General features: G+C 38.7%; 1 protein-coding gene across 4 annotated transcripts in view; it reads left to right on the forward strand.

Moving 5' to 3' along the window:
- SCAPER (S-phase cyclin A-associated protein in the ER) overlaps nucleotides 1–26,836 on the forward strand; it is a 398,115-nt gene that overhangs the window by 329,541 nt on the left and 41,738 nt on the right. For all 4 annotated transcript variants that reach the window (XM_004688004.2, XM_004688005.2, XM_012728648.1 and 1 more), the window contains exons 25-26: nucleotides 4,795–5,027; nucleotides 21,545–21,700. In XM_004688004.2, the coding sequence (XP_004688061.1) occupies nucleotides 4,795–5,027; nucleotides 21,545–21,700 (389 nt within the window). The remainder of the gene's footprint in view (nucleotides 1–4,794; nucleotides 5,028–21,544; nucleotides 21,701–26,836) is intronic.

Consider the following 26,836-nt stretch of genomic DNA (forward strand, 5'->3'; position numbering starts at 1 on the left):
CTGCAAAATGGAATTTCCCTTTGATTGGTTTGTGTAAAATCTCCTTTCAGACTTCCCCCCATTTCACAAATGTTGTTTTCAGAATCCCTTTGGAACTTTCTTTTGCCTTCATATCAAACCACATACTCTTCAGGGACAGTCTTTCGGCTTTAACTGTTATCTGTGTGCTGACAGCTGTGCATCAGAATCTCTATATCCAGAAAGTAAGCATGCCCAGAACTGGACCTATCCACCTCTCCTTCCCCATCCTGGTAACTGTCACCACCATTTAAGACAAGGAACCTAGGAAATATTTTCCAACCATTCGCCCCATCATTCCTCTTCCCCCCATTTCCCAGATTATTCCTACTTTAATTTGTAATGACAAATTAAAAAAGGAATCCTTCATTTGCTTACCAATCACCAAGATTAACAGCCTCACTCCCAAAGAAGCTCTCTAGGCATGTGTGACTCGATCCACTATGACGCCTGCTGCTCTGGCTGCACCCAGCACCTGCAGCCCCTAGAATGTCCACAGTCTCCTATGTCTTTTCATGCTGCTTCCTCTTTTGTACTGTACTTCCCCAAGTCACCCCACCCCCAATCACCCATTAAACTTATTCGAGGGCCTAGGACTCAGTATTCAAAAAATAGTTGGTAAATGAAAGAAAATTGTGATAAGCTAATGTGTCACTCAGAGAATGATACTGTCGTTTCAGGTGTGAATGAGATGTGGATGATATGAGCTCCCTTTTCATATGAATTCATCTACTTTACAACCTACGTATAACTGCCTCTTTAAAGTGAATGGGTCTCTCCAGCAGGTTAATCGCTTATCTATAAGGAGGCTAGTGTGGCAAGAAATTTTCCATACTATGTCTCTTCTCACAGGTTTCCACTTAAACCTACCTATAAAGATTAAATCACAATGGAGCTCCCTTTTCTAGATGTGTAACATGTAAAACTACCCATGTAACAAAGCATATACATGTATTTTCCTTAAGTTCTATCTTTAAAACTTTTAATTGTGCTAAAAATGAGACATTAGAAGCTGTTACAATAGAAAACAATGTTTTAATGATTCATTAGCACTGGTTGAAATCTGGATTTTCATTTATCTAATCATGGTCAATTCTCAGAGTGTTCTGGAAACTGGTAATAAAAATTCCTTCACACCTGGCCCTCCCTGGTGGCGCAGCGGGTTAAAGCACAGCACTGAGAATCTGAAGCCACTTCCGCATGAGTTCGATTCCCGCCTGCCGCCTGCCCCGGAGGAGACCACATGGCGAGCCAGACCTCTCCTGACCCGCCCGCTGCTCCCCTCAGCAGTGTACTTCCTCAATCTGCCTGTTCTGCTCCCCACTCTGTCTCTGGTGAAGCCTCTCACCGTCCCTGAGCCTCTGGCCTGTACCCCAGTTCTGTATGAATAAATAAATAAATCTTTAAAAAAAAAAAAAAATTCCTTCACACCTGTTTAGTGCTTTCTAATTTTCAAGCTCTTTCATATGTCATCTTGATTAATCTTCACTACATTATAGTAAAATTGTTCAAGGCTTATCTTATGTTCAGCAGTGAGACTACCTGAATTAAAATCCTGATTCTGCTGTAATTTAAACTCCCTAAAATCTAGTTTTCTGCTCGGTTGCAGTATTGTGTAGGCTAAGTGAGATAATCCAGGAGAGGCTGTTCACCAAATAATCTCACTTTGTGACAAGCGCACTTATGTTAGCTTCTGCCATTGTCACTGTTGCATCTTTGACTACTACTGTTATTACTACAAGAAAAATCTGTCTACAGTGGCAGTGGGTATTATCCTCTGGAAGAATTGGAGGCCTCAGAGGCCTCCCTGGTGGAGCAAGGATTAAGGCGCAGCACTATGAAGCTATCCTCTGCCACTGAAGCATGAGTTCAATCCCCAGTCAGGAAGGTGACTCACATGGTGCAGCAGACCTCTTCTGTCTTGCCTGCTGCTGCCCTCAGCAGTGTATTTCATTCTATCTGCCTGTTCTGCTCCCCATTCTGTCTCCCCACTCTGAATCCTCTCACACACACACACCCCTGCCATATCTCATGCCTGTACCCCAGTTCTTGTATGCATAAACAAAACCTTAAAAAAAGAACAATGGGATACCGCAAAAAGGGGTTAAACATTCATGCAATGCCTTTCCGCCATAGCAGTTTTAGGGAAAGCTGGGACTTTTATGCCCACCTGTCAGGATAGATATAGACTATATATGTGTTGAGAGCTTGAATCTTTGCCTCGAGATAGGGAGACTCCCTTCTAACTTTTATCAGAATACTGTCAGATAGGATCAAATGGGGTCTAATACTTAACCACCTCCTCCTGGTAACAAGTCCATTCTGCGGAGGCCAAGCAAGCTGCCTTGCCCACTCCATACTAATATGAGGGGACTGAATTTTTACTCTCTAACAGTATTGGCCACCTTTCCCTACCAGAGGTCATGCTGATGGAGAAGGAAGTCTGTGCGAAGAAGCTATACTTTCATCCCCCCAATGGTGAGAGGTGGCACGCTGTCACCCCTGCCAGCACACTGACAGAAGAAGCATTCCAAAATATGAGTTTTGTTTTTTTTTTAAAGATTTATTTATTTGTTCATACAGAACTGGGGTACAAGCCAGAGGCTCAGGGGTGGCGAGAGGCTTCACCAGAGACAGAGTGGGGAGCAGAACAGGCAGATTGACGAAGTACATTGCTAAGGGGAGCAGTGGGCTAGTCAGGAGAGGTCTGCCACGCCATGTGGTCACCTCCAGGGCAGGCGGGAGTCAAACTAATGCAGAAGTGGCTTAAGCTTGTCAGTGCTGTGCTTTAACCCGCTGTACCACCAGGGAGGGCCCCAAAATATGAGTTTTAAATAAGATCTAGTCTCACACGTAATATCCCAAATTCCAAGATAAACCACTCATCATACCAAGAACCAAAAAAATCTATAACTGAAAAGACCGCCAGCAGATACTACATTTATCTCACTGGATCTCAAAACAATTATCATAGAAATGCTTCAATGTGATATAACAAATATGCTTTGACAAGTAAAAAAATGGAAAGTCTTAGCAAAGAAATAGAACATATAAAGATGTACTAAATGGAAATATTAGAAATGAAAACTCTGATAGCCAAAATTTTAAAACTCAGCATATATGTTTAACAATAGAATAGAGTAAGGGCTCAATGAATTTAAAGGCAAAACAATTGAAGTTACCCACTCTGAATAATAGAGAAAACAGATGGTTAAAAAAAAAAAAAAAAAGAACACAGCCTTAGGGATTGATGGAGCTATAGCAAGATCTAATATTTATGTTGTCAAAGTCTAAAAAGGGGACCTCCCTAGTGGACTGTGTGTCTGGTTTTGGTATCAGAATGACATTGGTTTTCGTATCACAAAATGTGTTTAGAAGCATTTCCTCTTCCTCAATTTTTTTGAAAGTGTTTGAGAAAGATTATTTCATCTTTGAAGGTTTGGTAGAATTCACTAGTGAAACCATCTAACCCTGGACTTCGTATTTTGGAAAACTTTTGATTAGTTTCAATTTCCCTGCTTGAAATTGGTCAGGTTTCCTATTTCTTCGTGATTCAGTCTCAGAAGGTTGAATGCATCTTAAGAATTTTCCATTTCGGACACTCCCTGGTAGCGCAGTGGGTTGGAGCACTGCACTTGTGAAGCTAAGCCAAGCCAAGCTGTAGCCGCTTCTACAAGTTCAAGCCCTGCCCCGAAGGTGATCCACATGGCACGGAAGACCTCTCCTGTCTCACCCACTGCTCCCCCCAGCAGTGTACTTTGTCAGTCTGCCCATTCTGCTCTCCACTCTGTCTATGGTGAACAGTCATAAACTAGTCCCAGAGAAGTGACTTTCGTGGAAAGTCTAAATTAACAAAAAAAAAAAAAAAAAAATGCAATATTTGCCTTTGCATATAAAATTCCTCTTTTTGAATTCAAGTTATCATTTATTCCCCTCTTTTGATAGAAGTGGTGTAGGTAAAGAGTGAGATTAAGGCAGAGGCTGGGGGTCATACCAAATAAGTGAATTTGTGAAGTATAATTATTTACCAACTGTGTGCCCAGATATTATCATGGTAGGCAGATAGAGAAACAAAGTTTCGGAAATGTGAAATTACTGCCCAAAACCAAGTGCTCTGCTAGAGGAGCAACTGGCATCTGCATACAGTGCTTTCTTATCCCAAGTCCAGACCTCCCACCAAGTCCCAAGTCCAGCTCAGTCCTTTCCAGCCTTAGCTTATGCCTTGCCCCTTTCTTTGTAAAGAGGCTTCAGAAGGCAGTCCCTCATCTCCCTAGAAAGGAGAGGCCTTATGCAGCCAGGCTTGCAGGCCAAAGCAGTTTACAGATTTTATATGTGATTTTATATGTGGCCATTGTACTCGCAGTTCCCTGTGCGAGCGGATGTTCATTCCCAGTTGTACTACTGCATAATAGTTGGTGTCATTGTAGCAGGTATAGTAGCAGAGAGCTCTTCTGTGGGACTTACCTGCATGCCAGACCTTGCTCTAAGAACTTATACATGATGATTTATTAGATTCCATGATTTCCTCATTTCACAAGTGCCATTATGTTTCGTAAATGAAGACATTGAAGCTTGGAAGTAGCAACCAGCCTAAGGTCACCCAGCTCGTGTAGTCAAAACCCACATGTGAACTCAGGAACTGACTTCAAACCTAACACTTGAACCTTCAGCGAGCCACCTCTAAAGTTTCAAAATTATTTATAATTCCAGAAATGTCCCTTTTTTGGTGGTTTTATTGAAAGACAATTACTGTGGGTTTTTTTAATTTTCATCTAGGTTTATGTTCCAGATGAAAATAATGCTATTTTGGGAAGAAATACAAATAAGCAAGTGTTTGAAGGCTTGACAACTGGACTTCTCAAAGTCAGTGCTGTGGTTTTTGGCTGCTTGATTGCCAATCAACCAGATGGGAACAGCCGGCCAGCAACACCAAAAATATCAACACAGGAAATGAAAAACAAGTCCTCACAAAGTGATGCTTTTAACAGTCGTATTCAGGACCTCATCAGGTAAAGTGGCGATTTCTTGAAACTGTTTTCTTTGTTTAAAAAATTAATTTATTAAAATCATTTAAACCTCAAGACACATATAATAATGATGGTTCTCACAGCACATTTTCATATTATAAAGACTATACCACATTTTGTAGAAAGAAGGGAGATCCTCTTAAGGAGAAGCAATACAGGTAGAACTCATCTGCTATCCTTAATATTTAGATATTTGATTTTTAGAATATGTTGTATCCAGGTTTTTATCATGTTATTACTATTAACCTTTCCAGCCAGGGAATTTTTGAGAATCCTCCTATCTCAGATCATCTCTGGTTATTAATTTGGTTCAGATTTAAAGCAGTAGTAATAGCTACCATCCATGAAGTACCCATTACGTGTAAAGGAGTGACTATAGGCCTTGCAGCACTGTTGAGTGTAAGATCTCTAATCCTGACTTTCGAGATGAGGAGATTGCTCAGAGTGGTTATGTGTTTTGCCCAAGGTTAGGTAGTAAATAAGTTAAGAAGGGGGTAGGGAAGTTGAAACTGGAACTCAGGTCCAACTAGATTCCCAGCACCTGTGTACTTTTTACTACACAAATGTGGTGATTTCTGACACCTGTTTGAGGTCAGCCCTGCTTTCTACTAGGTCAGCTTTCTCCAGGGAAACTTACTCCTGTTTGGGTATCAGAACTTTTTTTCCTTAATGAATCTCTAATCAGATAGGACATTTAATTTCCCAGAAAGATTCCACCTGGTGTTAATCAGCTACCTGCCCTACCTGTCAGCAGCTCCTCTGCAATCTTCACTTATGTCTGGCTTCCAAAATCCATGCAATTTGTTCCTATCTGAAGCTTATGGTAGGTTAATAGGAGAAAGAAAAGGCCTTGTTCTGCATTTGCTTCTTTTGCAGTTCATAAATTTCCCTCAGTTTCTTGTAGTGCTTTCCTGGGAGCAGTTGCTTCATTCAGTATCTTTCTTACCCTTGATTACTTTGTTCACTTATCCCTTCCATCTGCCTGCCCTCTCTCCCCAAGCATATTTATTGCCCAAGAGTACTAGGTCCTTTGGGTCTACAGCCATTTATCTTACAGCACTTGACTTTTACCCTCCCTGGCCTTTCTCTCAGTTACTTGATCTCATTCAATTTCCCTATATCCTTTGGTCATTGTGGAACCTTGTCCTTTCTGCTGATGAATATGCCTGCCCTGTATTGTTCCCTGGGCTGTCATGGGATACAGCACACTGCCTTCTTATCATCCAGACAACTTAGCCACATGCCTTGGCTGATGAAGCGGAAGATCCCGCCAGATGCTTCAGTGCATTCCTGTGGCCCTTCCAAGAGAAAGTATATACATTTTCACATATATTATTATAGTCACCAGATCCTTCTTAAAGGAGGGAGGTATAGAGGAAAACAATAAGTGATAATCTGCCAAAGCAAATAATTCCTATAACTTAGAAAGATTGACAGCTGCATTACTTCAGAACAAACTCTCTCTGACTTGAAATGCTTTGAGTGAATGTTGTTTTCTTATAGACTATGCATTATTAGTTGGCTTGGTGAGGCCTTTATGTATAAGCACAAGCCATCTCTCAAATCTAATGGCCTGTCCCCTTAAGCAGGGGACTACCAGACTACCACCCTAACATATGTCCCTTCCTTTTCTTCATCTGGCATAGGAGAGGCAGAAGTTATCTGACACCTATTCTCATTATCCTACATGATTCAGTCAAAGTTTCTGGATCTGAAGTGTTCTCAGAAATACTTATCAGATGAAAGTATGGTCATCACACAGGTCCTGGGACACAAAAACAAAATAAAAGCACCTACTACAGAATATCCAAATAGCATCATTTGGCTATAAAACATCAGAATTTTTTCTATATAATGAAAAGATTGGCAGTCACAGTGTTTAGCGTAGTTCTAGGAAAGCAACATCCTTTATAGAAGTAAATTCCAAGTTAAAATGCCTATTTGAAATTCAGGAAATAGACCAGACTCCAGAGATAGCTCTGTTTTTCTTTATTGGTATAGTTGATATATAATATTGTATAAGTTTATTTTTTTACATCATTTTGTACATTTTTCCATCTCAGTTGTTAATATTGTATAAGTTTAAGGTGTACAATGTGATGGTTTTCTACCCACATATATTAAAAATGACTACACAATAAAATTAACAACACCATCACCTCACATATACTGTGTGTGGTGGCACATTAAAGAGCTACTGTGTTAGTACAGTATTTTGACCATGGTGTCCCCATTCCTTACATCATAGCTCCAGTACTTATTTGTACCCTTTGACATCTCCTCATCACCATCCACCTTCCCCTAGCCCCCAGCCCAGCCCAATTCTGTTCTCTGCTTCTATTTCATGGTGGACTTCTTAGATTCCACATATAAATGAGATCACATAATAATCGTCTAACTTCCTTCATTCAATTTAATGCCCTCAAGGATCATCCATATTATTACAAATAGCAGGAGTTCCTGCCTCTGATGTTTTAGTAGTATTTATATATCCATACATATATGTGTGTGGATATACATATATGCACACATATGTGCATATCCATGCAAATACATACACAGAGTACTTTTTTCAATATACACTCACCAACTGATCAGCACTTGGGTTGTTTCCATGCCTTAGCTATTAAAATATCTGCAATATTTTAATATGCAGCTGAACATGAGAGTATAGCTATCTCTTTGAAATAGTGATTCATTTTCTTCAAATATATACCCAGAGTAAATTGATAAATCATATGTAGGTTTATTAATTTTTTAATTTCCATAGTTATCCATTGTGGCCACAACAATTTATATTTCCACTAGCAGGGTAGACGAGTACCCCTTTTGTTATTTATTGTCCTTTTGATAGTCATTCAAACAGATGTGAGAGTAATATCTTATTTTAGTTTGGATTTGCATTTCCCTCATAATAACTAACGTTGAGCACCTTTTTGTGTAATGGTTGACCATTGTTATGTGTTTAGGAAAAATATCTAGTTGGGTACTATGTCTGCCTTTTTAACTGGATTATTTGTTCTTGTATTGAGTTTTAAAGGTTCAGTATGTATTTTGAACATTAATCCCTGATTAGAATATGCACTTTAAAAATACATCTCCCATGCTGTTGGTTTTCCTCTTTATTTTGCTGGTGGCTGCATTTGTTGTGCTGCACAGACTAGTTTGACATGTTACTTTTTATGGTTGCTCTCCAAAAAATATTGCCAAAACCAATCATGTAGTTATTTCCTTAAGTTATCTTATGCAAGTGAATATTCAGGTTTCTAAGCACCGTTTATTGGTGATACTATTCCTTTTCTTCATTGAATATCTTCACTTCCTGTTAAATAGTAGTTGACATGTTTGTATGGGTTCTGTTCTCTTGATTCTGTCTGTTTTGATGCTAATCCCATGCTGTTCTATTTACTATATCTTTATTATAATACAGTTTGAAATAAGTTTGAAATTGTTACACAGGTTATATAGCTTGAAATAACGTTTGATGCCTCCTGCTTGGTCTTTCACAAGAAAGACTTGCTTTGAGTATTAGTGATCTTTTATTTTAATGTAATTCTTTTTATCATGTCCAATTAGAAATTTGTATCTGTCTCTCAAAATAGGGAAATCAAACTGTTTAACCAAGAGGCAAATAGATAAGACCAAAAGACTGATACAAGCCTTCTGGAAATCAATCAAAAATTATCAAGCATAAGGTGTATAATCAAGAAGTTATTAAACTATATTTTAGTCTGCTACTTTCTTGACCAACAGACCCTTGCCCCCACCTAAGTACCAGGTTGCACCAAAGGTACCTTATGCTCTCAAAGTTTAGAAATGAATGCATAAGCTTTCCCAAAAAGCTCCCTTTTCTGTGTTCTCTGTCCTTATAAGTCACAACATCACCCCATTCAGTTATTTAACCCAGCAATCAAGCACAGTCAAAGACTCCTCACAAACCATGCAATATCTTTAGCAGATATTGATTCTGTATTAGTGGTTTCTCTCAATTTACCAGCTTCGTTTAATTGATGGTACTGTAAATTGTTCAGGCTTTCTTGTAGTAGCAGATAGCCACTGTTTCCTTTTTCAAAATAACTTTTTTCCTAATTATAAAAAAAAAGTGGTGTGTATGCCCAACAAGGAGTGTGGATATTTTTTCAAAACAAAACAAAATTTAATCAAACTACCCAAAGAAAATCACTGGGTTCATTATGGTTTCGGTGCATGTATGCATGGTTATTTTCTTTAAAATTGTAATATGGGGGGGATCCGGCAAGATTGTGGGAAAGTGAAGATGCCAGATTACTAGATCCAAGCTCACAAAGGACTATAAGACTAAAAACGGACTGTAGACTTACATACTATGAGGCTCAACCCAAATGAGAACACCCTGGTCTCACTAAAAGGAATATAACTGAGGGAGAATCGGCAATCAGGGAGCTTCAATAGAGGAGCTCTGATCCAGGACCGCCCAGGCACTAGGAAGTGCTTCAGGCTGGAGGCTTGCTGCTATTTGGCCCCACTAAAGCCCTGAAGAGAGACAACTCAGCTCGGTGAGTGGAACCCAAGCTGGCGGGGAAAGACTGCAGCTCCAATACAGGAGCACCTAGGTGCTAGGCAGTGCCTCAAATGGGAGGCTTCTTGCTCATTCGGCCCCGCTAAAGCCCTGGAGATAAACAGAGACAACTCAGCTCAGTGAGTGGAACCCAAGGTGCAGGGAAAGACTGCCTGGAGTGGGCACATAGAGCCCGGGAGGTGGGGAGGAGGGACTGGTGACTGGGGTAGCTGCAAGGCTTGCAACCCTTACAGAGTTCCCTGCATCCCCCACCCCCACAGCATAAGCCAGGAGGCTTGTTCCCACCATTAGTCACTAAGGCAGGATCAGTAAGTTCACAAAGCCCCAGAGGTAAAAAGGGAAAAGACGGGTTAAAATAAATCAAAAACAGGCCCACCCTGTGAAGCTACACACTTCTAACACTTCCCCGACCCTCCATGGGCACATCCTAGCATAGAGAGGCCCTAGGAAGTGCCTCAGAAGGGAGACTGGCTACTGGTCTACCTGCTTACCGCATCTACCCACAAAACCTGTGGTAAAGCCTTGGAGTTAAAGAGACAACTCAGCTCTACAAGTGGACCCCAAACAGTGGGGAAAAACTGCTCAGGGAGAGACTGCTTAGAGTGGGTAGAAAGAGCCCTGAAGGCGCTGAAGGAGGCTTGCAGCCCTTCTGGCACTGCCTGCACCCCTGGATTCCCCGCCCCCACAGCAGAAGCTAGGACTCAAGATGTTACTGGATAGCACTGGCCTGAAGACTTGTGAGCCAGTAAGGCACTGCCTTGCAAGGCTCACAGTGCTCAGAAAGTAAACAAAACCAGTGAATGGCTCAACCACAGGCTCAGCTGCAGGGAGACCTACAACACTTCTAATGCGCCCCACCATTCATGGGCACACCCAAGCATAGAGGGAACCTGGGACACTGGAAGACTACAAAGATCAACAGGCACCTTCCAGAGACAAGGACTCAGCGTGTTACCAGAAGAAGCTGAACACCACAAGAGACCACTGACTGTTAACTGACTGAGACAACAGATTCAATTCCACATAGTAGGGGCTAGAAAAACAGGAGACATTGAAACAAAACAAGGCTCAGAAGACCCTCCACAACTGCAGTGTCTGGAAGTCCCTCTGCCAGAAAGAATGCCAGTCAGTAATAGCAATACCATGTCTCAACAAATAGAAAGCATTAGAAAATATATGACAGGGAAAAGAAAAACAAATACTCAAGCAAGTCCACAGGGGAAAAAATTCACCACAAAAAAAATCAGTCACCGAAAATCACCAAAGAAATAGAAAACTGCTCAACCTACCAGATAGAGAATTCAGAATCATCATGATAAACAACAAAAAGAAGATGAGAAAGAAAAAGTGATATGAGGCAAGCCATCAAGGAATTGAAGAATGCAAACAAGGAAATGAATGAAAGAAATGAAAAAGAAAAAAGTGATATGAGACAAGCAATCAGTGAATTGAAGAAAGAAAATAAGACATTAAAAAAGGAAATAGAAGAAATGCAGGAGATGAAAAGGCCAATAGAAGAGATTTAAAAAATGCTGGGAAAAGTAACAAAACACAATAGATGAAATGGAAGAATGAATCAGCACCCTCAAAGATACAGAAGTAAAGAGAATTAAAACAGAAAGAGAAGTATAAAGGGAAAAGAATGACAGAACACTTCAAGAGCTATCTGACACCATTAGGAAAGGAAATATCAGAGTTATAGGTATCCCATAAGGTGAAGAGAAAGGCCAAGGAATAGAGAAAATATTCACAGAGATAATAGAAGAGAATTTCCCTAATATGGAGATGAAAGTAGAAATCCAAGAAGCAAGAAGAACACAAAACTGCCATGACAATAGTAGAAATACAGCAAGACACATCATAGTAAAACTACCAAGAATACAAGACAAGGAAAAGATAATGAGAATGACAACAGGGAAGAAACAACCTATAAAGAGAAACCAAGAAGGCTGACATCAGACTTCTCTGAAGAAACACTATGGGCAAGAAGAGAGTGGAGGGACATACTCAACAAATTCCAAAGCATTAAATGCCAACCAAGAATACTCTATCCTGTGAAGCCCTCCTTCCTCAAGGAAGAAAGTACAAGGACATTTTCAGACAAACAGAAACTCCACAATTTTGTCATGACTAAACCGCCATTCCAAAAAATACTACAAGAAGCCCTCAAACCAAATCCAATAGAAGAATAAACAAGAGCAGTTCAAAACAGGGAATAAAAATACAAAGGGACCAAAAAAAAAAAAAAAGGCAAATGTAGGAGCCAGTATATCAATATTATATCTAAATGTAAATGGCTTAAACTCATCAATAAAAGACAGAGTTGCAGGATGGATTAAAAACCAGAACCCAATGTTCTGCTGTCTATGAGAAACACATCTAACTGCAAAAGATAAAAACAGATTGAAAATAAAAGGATGGAAAACAATCCTACAAGCAAATAGACCAAAAAAGAAGACAGGAACAGCTGTACTTATATCAGATAAAATAGACTTCAAACTAAAAAAGGGTTAAAGACACAGAAGGCCTCTATGTTATGATTAAGGGGACAATACAACAAGAAGACATAACAGTCGTCAACATATATGTACCAAATGAAGGAGCACCAAAATATACCAGGAAACTATTGTCATCTATGAAAACGTGTATCAGAGAAAGTACATACATAGTAGGAGACTTCAATATGCCACTCTCAACAATGGACAGATAAATGAGACAAAAAATAAGCAAAGACACTGAAGCTCTGAACAAGGACCTGGACAACATGGGTCTAACAGACATCTATAGAATACTGCATCCCAAAAAATCTGAGTACACATTTTTCTCAAATCCACATGGATCATTCTCTAGGATTGACCACATACTGGGTCACAAGATAAATATCAATAGATATGCTAAGATCAGATCATACCAACTATTTTCTCTGACCATGAAGGAATCACACTAGAATTAAACCATATGAAAAAGGCAAGAAACCCACCTACCATGTGGAGACTGAAACCTACACTACTGGAGGACCATAGGATCAATGAGGAGATCAAAGACAAAATTAACAAATACCTGGAGAAGAACGATAATGACAACACAAGTCTCCAAAACTTATGAGACACATTAAAAGCAGTTATAAGAGGAAAACATAAAGATAGCAATACAGACTCACATAAAGAAACAAGAAATAACTCAAAGAAACAACGTAATCTCCCACATTAAATAACTGGAAAAAGAACAACAAAATAACCCAAAAGCCAGTAGAAGACAGTAAATAATAAAAGTCAAATCAGAAATAAATGAAATGGAAGTTAGAAAAACAGTCCAAAAAAATCAGTGAAACCAAAAGTTTCATTGTGGAGCTCGAGAGGATCATGCTTAGTGAAATAAGCCAGAAAGAAAAGGAAAAAATGCTGATGGTTTCAATCATAGCAGGAGTATAACGGACCAAGCAAGAAAATAATAATAATGAACAGCTATATACCAGAGACATTTGATGGGAGTAGAGTGGGGAATGGGATCAAAAACAGTGAAGGGAGGGAAATGCACTGGACTATGGTGATGGCACATGGGTGATTTAGTGATGAGAAGCCTGAGAGGATTACAACTGAGATGGGAAAATGCGCAAAATGATGTGAAAATAAACTATTATTCATTTTTTTTAAAGTACAATAAATTCAGTAAACTAGGAAAAAATTGTTATTACGTGTGCATGTCTTGCTCACATTCCTTTTTTTATTTTCCAAATCAACAGAAATTTGAAAATTAGTTTTTGGTGGTTTTCCAAGTATATGGCATTGATTTGATTTGAAATCAAAGTTATATTACATATAACTTTGGAGAACTTTTTTGTAGGCTTGCCTGTCCTTACAACTGATTGTTTTCTTTTAATAAATGTTGAAAGTAGAATTTCTGGGTCAAAGTGTAACCATGAAAAGCCAGGGAAGTGGGGTCAAAATATCACAGTTGGTAAGTTCTCACCATGTGCCTATACTGAAGTTGTGAGACACAGCTCAGGCTCTAGGTTCAACAACAAAGGAGAGACTTTGGGAGAGAGTAAAGTGTTATAACAGAGGCAGAAGCAGAGACAGAAGCAGTAGCAATGGTTCAAAGGTTGAGTCACGAAGTTCTCAGGTCAGGAAGCTCTCGAAGGTCTCAGAGGTTGAAGGTGACAAAGGTCTCATCAGAGACAGCACCACAGCAGACAGCAAGAACATTTAGAGGCCAGGCCAAAAGCACCAACCCCAGTGAGTGGTGCCAGATGTGTTAGAGGCAGAGGCCAATGTTATAGCTCTCAGAGATGCTGGCATAAAACATAAGGCAACCAAGTCCTTTAGAACACCCAGCACAGGGCCATTGGTGTTGTTCAGCAAGCAGTGTCAAAGCAGAGTCACATGTCAGCTCTGTGAAAGCATGGTGCTTAGTGAAGGTCTGCCAGAGTTGTCTCTCCAACTCTCTCTTCAAGCTCCTTTCAAATCCTTTTCCAAGTTCTATGCACAAGCTAGTTGGAGCCTTGCTTAAGTACTCTGCAGGGTGTTGCCTCTTGAACCTAGTTGGTCCTTATAGTTGATTGGCATCCATAGTATCTCCAGTCATGTCGGGAGGTTCATGCCCCTTTAATGTCTCTATTTGCATAACTGCCTAAAGATGGGTTGAGGGGACTGTACCAGTAAGACTTTATAACTGAACACTAGGAATCAGGGAAGGAGTGGGGCTCCAATCCCAACTGTTTGGTGCTGGTTAAGCACCATTAAATTGGTCCATTCTTAAGCCCATTTCCAATTTCTTGGAGCCTGAGAGAGAAGGCGAAAAGCTCTGCCCTTGTCCAGACTTGCTCCTTGCATTGAGGTCAGGGCAGGCTCCTGGGCTGAGGGTTCCAAGGAATCACAGCTGGAACTGGCCTCATTAGGGCTAAAAGAAAACTGCACCTGATGCCCTTCAGTGAGGTATGGTTTAATAATTAAGGGGGCCCTGCCTCAAAGAAGTATATATTAAGGGTCTTAATTCATATTGCCAAATTTATCTACACAAAAATGTGTACCCTCAACCTAGATAGTATTTGTTCTCATCATTCTTTTTGAATGTTAGCCAAACTAAAAGGGGAAAATGATATTTCATTTTTATATTAGCAGTGATGATTCTTTTTCGATGTTCACTGACCATTTGTACTTTTTGTGAATTGCCTGTTTTTGTAGTTTGCCAGTATTTTTTTGGAGGTATGGACTTTTTTTAGTTGTAAAAACCCATATTTAAGAACAATAGGCAAATGTACAGAGAGAGACTACCATGTTAAGATGCAGGAGAGGGCAACTATCCAGAAGCCAAAAGGAGAGGTCTTGGAGGAATCTAACCCTACTTGCCTTTTATCTGGTCTTCTGAATGCTATAATCCCCAATGTTGAAATCCCAAAAGAGCAAAATTCCCAAAGTCTGAAATCCCCAAAATCACAATCTCAAGTATGGAAATCTGAAACCTGGAGTGAAAAAAAAAAAAACCATGAAAAATACTAGAATTCGCTCCTGCCAAATTAGCCAGTTGTGTATGACCTCTGCCTCTTTCACATAGTGTTTTGCTTGTCTTCAAAAAAATCCCTTCTCTAGAGAATAAATAGACTTTGATAATCTCAGCAAATGTCTAGCCCAAAGATACTTGCAGATATAGGGCTTCCTCCAGTGTTACAAAACACATTACGTGTGAACTATTTTTTGATCAGTGACGTGACTGTCAAAGAGATAGATTTCTTATGCTCACCACCGAATCCAACATAGAAAAAGTAATAAATGTTGCAATTTGAATAATGCACTTTCAAAACTGTCCCCACTATTTTCTGTAAGCTATATGTAATTCATGTGCCTCTTGAATCCAAAAATTTCAGAACTCTTTTGCTCATCTAAGGATTGATGACTGGAAAAGATGAAGCAATTTATACATATTATTTGAAGAGTTTGTGAACTTTGTAGGGAAAAAATGATTTTCAGTTGAATCTCCAAACCATACTGACCAATTTGAAATTATGTGAACTCAAGGTTTCTAAAAACAACTTTGAAGGTGTTACCAGTAATGTTTGTTTCTCCATCTAGCGCAGTGTGGTGGGAAATTCAGATGAGTGAACTGACCATAATCCCCATTGGGATTCTGCCAACAATGAAAACTTTCATTTAAAATTAAATCATTTTGTTTGCATTAGCTTTCCTTTTACCTGATGAAATGCTAGTAGCTTTAATGACTTAAACTTGAATTTGCCTGAACAAACCAGTGAACTTCCTGACAAAGCCAAAAATAAGTATATGTGCCCAGTAGGATAAAAAGACACAAAGACAGATAACATGGCTGTTCAGTCACCAGTATTATTCCCACCAATTTCATGGTAGGTAATTGAGTACATGCAAACAGCTTACTACACACCCAACACAACATAGAAGCCTGGTATACCTCAAGAAATTAGAAAATAAATAAACTAAGCCTTAAGGTAGAAAGAAGGAAATTAGAAACTGAGTACAGCAGGTAAACAGATAATAGGGAAATGTTTTAAAAGGTTAAGAAAGCAAAGAGCTGGCCCTTTGGGAAAAAAATGGACAAACCTTTAGTTAGATCAAAGTATGGAAGAGAGGAAAGGAGAGAAAGAAACATAAATAAGTAAAATTTTAAATAAAAGGGAACATTAAATCTGATGCCATAGAAATAAAAAATAATATTTTTATGAATTATTATTAATTAAATGTCAACAAATTGGACAGCCTAGAAGAAATTCACAAATTGTTAGTAGCATACAACCTACTAAGATTGATATGAAGAAATAGCAAATCTGAATAGACCAGAAACAAGTCAGGAAATTGAATCAGTAATCAAAAACCTCTGAATGTACTAGGTGGTTTCACTGGTAAATTCTAACAAACGTTTTAGGAAAACTAATACCAATCTTTCTCAAACTCTTACAATAAAATGAAGAGAAGGGAAAACTCCCAAATTTATTTTATGAGGATAGTATTACTGTGATATCAAAGTCAGATAAGAAAGCCACAAGAAAAAAGAAAATCTACAAAAGGCAAATACCTGATTATCATATCTGCAAAAATACTAGCCAGTGAAATCAGCATTGAAAAGGGTCATATACCATGATCAAGTATGCATGCAAGTATGGTTCAGTACATACAAATAATTAAAATATGTTACATAACATTAATGAACTGAAAGGTAAAATTCATATGATCTACTCATAGCTACAGAAAAAGAATAGATAACATTCAACATCCATTCATAATAAAAACTCTCAGTAGAAAGGAACTATATCTCAGCACAGTAAAGGCCACATATGACAAGTTACATTAAACTCAATGAAAGATTGACAACTTTTCCTCTAAGATTGGGAACAAGGAAAGGGCACACTCTTACCACTCCTACTCAACATAAAGTCCTAGCCAAATAAATTAATCAAGAAAAAGAAATAAAAGGCATCAAATTGGAAAGGAAGAATTAACATTGACTGATGACTACCAAAAAGCACCACCCACAATAACAAATATTTTAATTAATTTCAGTTAAGATCCAGGATATAATTACAGAAATCAGTGTTTCCTTGCTGGTGTACATCTGTGCAATTTTCTGAAAAAAGAAAATAAAACCCCACTTATAATTTTACTAAAAGAATAAAATACTGGGCCCTCCCTGGTGGTGCAACAGTTTGTTAAAGCACAGCACTGCAGGTGAGCCGCAGCCACTTCAGTGTGAGTTCAATCACCAGCCTGATCCCCAGCCCCAGAGGTAATCCACATGGCACAGCAGATCTCTCCTGACCCGCCCACTACTCCCCTCAGCAGTGTACTTCATCAGTCTGCCTATTCTGTTCCCCACTCTGTTGCTGGTAAATCCTCTCACACCCCTACACCTGCACCCCAGTTCTGTATGCATAAATAAATAAATCTTTAAAATAATAAAATATTTAGGAAGAAGAACCAAAGAGATAAAATATCTGCATAATGAGAAAAAGAATTAATATTCTTAAAATATCCATAATACCCAAAGGCAAATCAGTGCAATCCCTATCAAAATTTCAGTGGCATTTATTACAGAAATAGAAGAATCAATGCTAAAATTAATATGGAACTGCTGAAAAAATACAAAACTGAACTCTTGATTTTAAACTACAGTAGTATACCCTCTTATTGTGACTTCGTTTTCCACTGTTTCAGTTACCAGTGGCTATTCATGGTCCAAAAAATATTATGTACATTAAGGTATTTTGAGAGTGCAAAACAGAGAGACCACATAATTTTTATTACAATGTTATTTAAATTTTCGATTTTATTATTAATTTTTGTTGTTAATCTCTTACTAATTTATAAATTAAACTTAGTCATGGGTATACAAGTATAGATAAAATAATAGATATGTAGTTTGGTACTGTCCATAGTTTCTGGCATCCAAGAAGTCTGGGAACATATTCCCTGCAGATGAGGTCTCAGAGACTACTGTATACTACAAAGACATTGTTATCAAAACAGCATGTTATCAGTATACAAAAAGACGCATAGACCAATGGAACATAATCGATTGCCCAGAAGTAAACTCATGCATATACAGTTGAGAAATATTTGACAAAGATGCCTCCATGAGAAAAAGACAGTCTTTTCAATAAATGATGTTGGAAACCTGAATATTCATTTGCAAAAGAGTGAAATTGGACCTACTCACAAAACATTAACTCAAATTGGATTAAAGACTTACAAGACCTGAAACCATAAAACACCTAGAAAAAAACATTGGCTTGGTCTTAGCAATGATACTTTAGATGTGACACCAAAAGCTCAATATACAAAAACAAAGATTCACAAGTGGAACTATGTCATACCAGAAAGATTCTGCACTGCAAAGGAAACAGTCAACAAATGAAATGGTGTCCTACACAGAATGTTAAAAAATATTTGCAAATCGTTTACCTGATGACAGGTTAATGAACCTCTACAGCTCTATAGCAAAAAACCAAAGCCCAAATAATCTAATTAAAGAGTGGGCAAAGGACCCAAATAAACATTTTCCAAAGAGCACGTACAAATAGCCAATAGATATGTGAAAAGGTGCTCAACATTACCAAGCATAGAGAAATGCAAATGCTAATTAAAATCACAGTGAGAGATCCCCTCACACCTATCAGAATGAGTATCACAAAGTGAGATTAAAAAGTATTGTCAAGGATGGGGAAAAAGGTAAACTTGTGTGCATTAGTGGGATTGTTCATTCATGCAACTACTATGGAAAATAGTATGTGCCTCAAAAAATAAATAATAGAGCTAACATAAATTCTAATATACATTACATTAATGAACTGAAAGGTAAAACTCATGATCTTCTCACAGCTGCACTTCTTGGTATATATACAATGGAAAGAAATCACTATCTCAGAAAGGTATCAGTATGCCCATTTCAATTGTGTCATTTATAGTAACCAAGACCTGGAAACAGCTAATATGTTTTATGACAGATTAATGTATAAAGAAAATATAGGATGTGTGTGTGTATGTGTGTGTGTGTGTTGCTAGAAAGCAGTTTAAACATTGGCAAAGCTTTATAAATAAAATGTACATAAATAGCTTATTAACACACAAATATCACAAATGGCTTGTAATGGTGAATATTAAAAACTAGCAAAATTCCAGAAATACTTAGAATGTAATTCAGCAATTAAAAATGATGTTTATGTATGTAATCAGACCTCCAGAATCTATATTATTTTACAGGAAATACATAGCACATATTTTACAGGAAATACGTTAAATGGTATCACACGGACAATAATATTTAGGTTTTGAAACACTGTATAAGATTTTGCAAAGGGAGGGCCCTCCCTGGTGACACAGCAGGTTAAAGCTATCCACGGCCACTGCAGCAAAATTTGATCCCCAGCCAGGGAGCTGATCCACATGGAGCAGCAAACTTCTCCTGACCCGCCCGCTGCTCCCCTCAGCAGTGTATTTCAGTCAGTCCACCTGTTCTGTTCCCTGCTCTGTCTCTGGTGAATCCTCTCATCCCTTGCACCTCTGGCCTGTACCCCAGTTCTTGTAGGCATAAGTTAATAAATTTTTAAAAAAAAAAAAGACTTTTGGAGGGGGGAAAGGGTATAGAGATAGAAAAAGATGAAAAGAAACATCAAGCTGTGGTTATCATTGGTGAAATTATGGACAATTTTTATGCTTCTGTTTTTCAATGCTACATACTGAATAAATTACCATAATTAGCCTTTATGACCTTGCTAATAAGAGAAATAATTTTCCACTTTCTATCGTTAGATCCCTTTTAGAAACTTAATTCAAGGTAACATAAGCCCCTCCCCCCAAAAAAATATAGTTAAATGGCTTATGTAAATGGAAAATCAGCATTTAGAGGCAGATGGTAAGTCTCCAATTATACCCTGTGGGCTTTATCTCTTTTCTCAGTTCTGCTTACTCTGCTTGACTTAATTCTATAAACATATGTTCTCCATGTGTCAGGTAAGGCCCAACTCACCCTTCTCAGTTTAGATTTTTTCAGTGAGAAGGATTCTTCCTAGGGTCATATATTAATCCCACAGAAGATGCTAGTTGGTAGTGCGGTCATGTACCCATTCCTGGAACTTTGTGATAGCCAAAGTAATGAACATTCTTGATTCTCCTGGGGCATGTTGCTCCTGCCTGGGGGACAAAAGTCTGTAGTAAACAAAACCAGCCAGTACCCCAGGAATAGGAAAATAGAATGTGCTGAGCAGACAGATACCAAAACTGTCACTGACTGCTCCCTTAGGGCATCCAAGGGATAATTGATTGGGATGATTAATGTAAAAACATTTTCTAAATTGAAAAGTTCTTTGGATATATAAGCAGTTTTTAAAGGTCCCATTCTATTAGGTCACTTAATAGTAGCACTTAGTGTATGCATAAATGTGTCCCTCAGTTTCCTTCATTATAAGAGAACAAGGCTGGTGGCCAGCATTTCATACTTCCAAATTTAAAATGGTAGAGATGCTCAGTAACCCAGGTGAATACATTTTCTAGTGTTATTTTACACCTTTAAAGTATTAAACTTGTGAGAAGCTCCAAATACGAATTAATCATCAGATTTTCTATCCCTTTACAAAAAGCTATACTGGTAAATGAGCAGCAGTAGGGTTCTAGTACACTTAGGAACAAAAGTATCAATTCCTTACACACAACTCAAAGTTTGCATGTTGATATTCAGAACTGGTGTGTTTTGTATTCTTGTCCTTTTCCTAAGGCAGCAGTATGGAAAAGTCAGAAAATCTCTATATATAGCAGATTTATCTACAAGGTCATTTATAGTATTGAAATATTATTTTCAATGATTGTTACTTTGTGGACTAAATAAAAGAGCTACTTTTGTTGATTCAGTTTAAAAAAAACAACTTGAGAAAACTTTAATGGACTAAAAAGATGAAAGCAACTTCTTAAATGTTATTGTCAACTCCCAGGACTGGTACTTTTCAAAAGAGAAAGCATTATATTCCACTGTTTGTTATATTCTTACTGGTGATAGAGTTTTTAAAAATAGAGAACCTACTATTTGTATTAGAAGGTTAAGCTAAAACAGGAGTATCTGGGTGATATATTATCTTCAGAACTACTGGATTCTGATGAATTTGACTCCCTCATACTTTAAAAAGTCTCTTCAATACTGTAGAGGTCATTATAAATCATTACAACTATTGGCAAACAATTTAGATCAAGATGATAAGGTAATCATTTTCCTTAATCTTTCTTCAAAAAATAGCATCAGAATTACCAGAAGAGAGCAAAGAATAACTTAGAAAAATAGTGATCGCTCAGAACTAAATCTAAGGAAATGACTACTTGAGATACTTTACTTACACCTTTGTTACATTTGCTTTTATTGTTTGGTAAGATTTATCTTTGAAGGGGAACTGTTCTGGCCTGCACAAATTAGTAACACCCATTTCCACATCTAGCTACATGGTGAACATAGGCCTGATAGACAAGCTCTGTGGCTGCTTCCTGTCTGTGCAAGGACCAGTGGACGACAACCCCAAGATGACTGAATTTCTGCAGCATGCTTCCAGGCTCTTACATGGGATGTGTACGCTGTGTTTTGCTGTTACTAGAAGGTAAGAAATCTACTTGGTATTGCTCTAAGTTAACTTTTAAATTATCTCTTGAATTTTGCCTGAAATAGGGTCATTTCATAAAGATGGCATTGGTCTTGGCCTCTTCCTCTTTGTCCTTCTTGGCTTCCAATAGGACTTGGCTCACATTTCTCATTTTTCCTGGGTGCATGTTCCTGCCAGAGTCTGTTTTTCTCAGTGGTGTCATAAACCTGTTATTGCTGGTAGATAACTTTGAAATCATCTAGTTTTTCTTCCACTGAGATCCACAGGAATCAAGTCAACCAGTCAGTGGCAAAACCTAGACCAGATCAACCCAAACCCTCAACACAATACCACACAGCCTCAGTGTCCATGACCATGTGCTTTTAACTACACTCCTGGGTTTATTTATTTTTCTTTCTTTCCCTTACTCCAAGGTGGCTCCATGACTAAGGGAAGGGAGTCATCCATCAAAAGCAAATCTGAACTCACATGTGACCCATGCGCATGACTGTAGTTGGTATGCCAGCAGATACTACTGACCTATCTAGCCCCTTCTCCCTACCCAGTGGACTCTTCAAAAGTGAAAATTCTCTAGGAAGGACAGAGTAAATCCTCCTTGTGTCTTTTACTTACCAACCCACCAAACAAGAATTATTCGCAATACCAATTTAGTATTTCTAATAGTAACATGACATCTTTGACAGGCATATGGAGGATGTTCCATCAAAGAATTTTCATATAATTAATTTCTAAATTGCACAGCATATACTATGTATTTTTTTAGCATCTCATCAAGAAAAAAATGAACTATTTGAAAATTTTAAGGTCTTCCTGCTTAAAAAATGTTCATCCATAGTCAGTGTGTACAGAATGCCAGTGACTGTGTTCTGAAAATTGTGAGAGAGAATTGGTTTTCTAAAATGTATACTTCTAACATTTTAGTCTATTATTCATAAACCTCTAACCCCACCTATTCTTACCCAACCCCTCTACCCCAGCCACATTCCTAGGAGGATTAGTGACCTGAGGTGTCAAGGAAGCCAAACATGGTCTGTATTCAGTGTCTACTTTGTTTTCTTCTAGAAGTGCAGACAGAGTCTGCCATCCAGGAATTAGATGAAAACTCGGAAGTGAATATTTTGGGTCTGTGAGCTGAGTGAAATCAGGTAGATCACACTGCACAGAGGCTGGCCGCAGTGATAGGGTCCCCTTGAGGCATTAGCCACTGTCAGCTTGGGACCGCCATGCTGCCCCAGCTGCACAGGAGCTCCTGCGCAGTGGCCAGTCACTTCCTGGGAGTGATCCTCTCATCCAGGGAAATGCCTTCCAACACTGGCTCTGTTGTATACACAGCACCTGTAATCTCCCAGCATCACAAGCCTTTGTCGCCTGTACTCTGCCTATGAGTACAGATAAAGACCACACATATAAATGTTTCCCTGTCAGTTGTTGTACAGAAGGCTTCAACTTTCACTTCCATGCAGGTTCAGTCTATTGAAATCTATGAATCATGAAAGAAATTGAAAGGTCATTCACAGACACTAATTTTCATAAAGAAAGCTGCTAAGCCAAACTGACTTAAATTAGGCGTCAAGACTCCTGATGCAGTGCTCCTTTTTACACACTTGATTTTATGTTATTCAAAATATGGATATGTTTCTTTTCCTTAAAGATTTTCTCATTTACAAACATGGAACATGAACCCCTTTAATTTAATATATACGGTCATGTCTTTGCTAGACACTGAGCCTCTGCCCTATGCTAGACCCCAGGCTGAGTACTAGAGATACTGCCCAGTGTCTCGTCTGGAGTCAGACTGTACACTAATAGTTATAATATGACAGTTGCTATGGAAGAGCACCTGCACAGAGGAGGAGATGAAGAATTTCCAGTGGGGGCAAAGAAGAGCTCCTAAACTAAACCTTGAAGGGTCAAATGACAAGAGGAGGAAAGAATTCAGTGGAGGAAAGGGCACAGTAGTTGCACTGCGAAAGGTGATGTTATTGGTGTTTTTCTCCACCTAGAGGTCGCCTACCAATGGTCTTCTCTATTTTTCTGCCTGAGGATATTTTCTGAACAAGTAAGTATTTGCTAGAAGTACGGAGGTGTTAGAAGCTCCAGGAGGAACTCTCCAACAATAAATTGATGGGTAATATCTTATTCCCGTAACTCCAGTGGTGTAGTCCTGAGGCATGCTCTGTACAGTTTCTCAGCAAGGCCCAGCAGAAACTTACTAACTACCCCCTGCCTGACTTTATTCTCATCCCTCACAAAAAAACTCTTTGCACCCATACCCTTGTTTCAGAATATGTTTGGAGCAACCTGAAGTAAGAGATCTAGAAACACAGGATGTTGTGTCATCTGCAGTTTGAGATTACTGTGCACCAGGTTGAGAAGAGTGCAGGAGATGAGGTATTAAATGAGCTTCCTAAATGTTAGCTCTTGGGAGACCGTGAGGGAGCCAAGAGCCTGTTGAGTGACACCAGAGATGCAGATGGCGACTGACAGTGTTTGGCATAGAGTAACAGAATCAAATTTCTGCTATGAAATAATCACTTCTGAAAAATGTGGAAATGATGGGAATGGCATGAGCCTAGGGGCAGGAGGAGTAATAAAGAGGCTCTTGTGTCATCTGAGTGAGAAATATTAAGGACCTGTGGGATCAGTGGCCCTACAGAGGAGATGGAATGAATCTAAGGTATAGATGACACTCAGTGTCATAGGAAGGGAACAGAAGAGGAACTCAGAGAAAAAATGACTCCCCAGTTCTTTTGAGTGGGAAATAGTTTAGTCCCAGACATGCCTAAGGATTATCCCAGTAGTCCAGGGTACATATGTGTGTGTGCATGTGCATATATATATTTAAAAAATAAAGTAGATTTGTCTCTGTTGAAATAGAACTGGTCTTTAAATAAATTAATGATTAAATCTTGGTGGTTTTTAAGAATTCTTGATCCATTTTTCCCAGTAGGACGTATCCAACCTTAATTGCTCAGCAACTTTCTATTCATAGGCCACAAAAAGCAGGTTAGTCTAGAAAAAATATCCATGTTTAGTTAGCCCAGGGGATTTTAGCAGTATCGTGAAAATGACTGATTGCCATTCTTCTTCTCACCTTCAGTCTTCCAACATTTCCTGGATGCACTAGACCACCAGACATAGTTTTTCTGCCTCCTCAAATTTCCTTACCTCTACTATTTACCAATCATTTCATACCACTTCTCATTTCTTCATAGCAATTTTATTTCTAAACTACAGAGATCTGTTGAAAGTACTTTTTACGTGTGTTAAGCAAAATTTCTGCACAAGTTCACAGCTTTGACTGGGAAGAAGGGTTCTGCGGCGGTTGTTAATGTGGGAGTAATTCGCATAATGCCTGTTTTGGCTTCCAGGAGAAGCCAGCCAGAGCCAGAGAGTCGAGGAAGGCTTGTCCTCAAAGCCCTTTTGTCACCAGCAGGAATAAAAGACAAAGAGGAGCCAGAGAGGCCTTCCAAAATTGCCTCTTGTGAGCTGGCAGACCCTGAGATAATTAAGTGGACTAATTGATAGCACAGGGCTTTATGTAAACACTTCACAGTCTGCCGGTGGCCCAGCCTTTGTGATTGTTGTTATAACAGGTCTGCCTCCCTACTATTCACTGTTGTGCCCTTAATCTCCTCATTTCTGCCAAGGTTTTCTGAAAGACAATTTTGGGGTCAGAATTGATGCTGTTAATCTTTGCTGCAACAAGGGAGAGCAAGCACTAACTGATGATTTTTGTATCTGACTTGGTTTTGAACAATTACTTGCATTTATTTAAGTAAAAATTGGTTGTAATCTTCCACTAAAAGAATTGGTTTTATGTTAGGATTACTCTAGAATTTTAATATGGGAGTTGTTCATAAAATATAATTCCTAATCACTTAAACAACATTCGATTATCTGTACTAGGACTTCAGAACTGCCTGTTATTTGGCCTTTACTTTTTCTAGTTTTCCATTCCTGGTCCTAAAGAAGAGGAAAGGATGGTTTTCAAATATTAGAGCAGCAGCTCAACTGCCCTCACTGCTGGTGCTCATTGAGGCCCTTTTAGCATCTGACTCTGATCAAACCAATAGAAGCAGAATAACAATGATGTATTACAAACTGCAGCCAACCAGGCCTTTCTTATACTTCATCAGCCATCACCTGTTATATTTGTAAAAAAGGCGCTAAAACAAGAGGCCATGTTGACGTGGATTCACAGGAGGAGTTTCCAGTCCTCACAAGTGCACAGAAGAAAGAGAGGACCTTGAAAACCTTGCTGATTCTGATTGAAGAAGGCTTCTATATGCTAGGATATTTTTACCAAAAAAGAGTTATGTTGTTATACTTGTTTTTGATTTTCATTTCATAGCCATAATCTACATTAACTTGGCTAGAAGTTATTTCTAGCCAAGGCCCCTGGAAATCTGTGTCATAAAAAGATAAGAATGATAGTAATTTAGCCCATTAATTATGTGGCTGTAAATGAGTGGCTCTCAAGTGGTTAAGGGTACTTGAAAACCATTTGTTTGATCATAGGTAAACTTAACTTTGCCTGACTAAATTATTCATTCATACATTAAACAAATATTTATGTAGCACTTGCTCTATGCCAGGCCCTGTGCTAGGCTGGGGAGAAAGCAGACATGACTCATCTGTTAGTCTTGTTCTCAATGCCCTCGTAGGTCAGTAAGGGGGAAAGAGGCATATACAGACCACCGTGATACAAGGTAGGGAGAAATGTGCAAGAGTAGACAGCATGTAAAAAGCACTTGGCACACTGCCTGGCACATAGTAAGTGCTTAATAAATGTTGGCTACCATTACCACATTAGCACCAATGGAATAACAAGGAGGGAGAAAAACACTCTTGATTGTAGAAAGTAACTGCTTTCTGGAGACTTGAGCAAACAGTTTAAGCAAGGACATCTGTGCAGAAATAGGTAAAGAACAGATTGTCTCTTAACTGGATTTTGAGGTTACATAGTGGTGATTTTAGTGCCTTTCAGGTCACTATTAGATTCAAATGAAACAATAAATGTAAAATTACTGTGAGAACTATATGAAGAGATTTGCTACTATACTTCAGGAGCAGTGGTGTCTATTGAAAGCCTTTGTCAGGGAAGTGGCATGCTAAAAACATTCATGTTTT

Source organism: Condylura cristata, unplaced genomic scaffold (assembly GCF_000260355.1).
Source record: "Condylura cristata isolate star-nosed mole 26May11 unplaced genomic scaffold, ConCri1.0 scaffold00023, whole genome shotgun sequence".
NCBI lineage: Eukaryota > Metazoa > Chordata > Mammalia > Eulipotyphla > Talpidae > Condylura > Condylura cristata.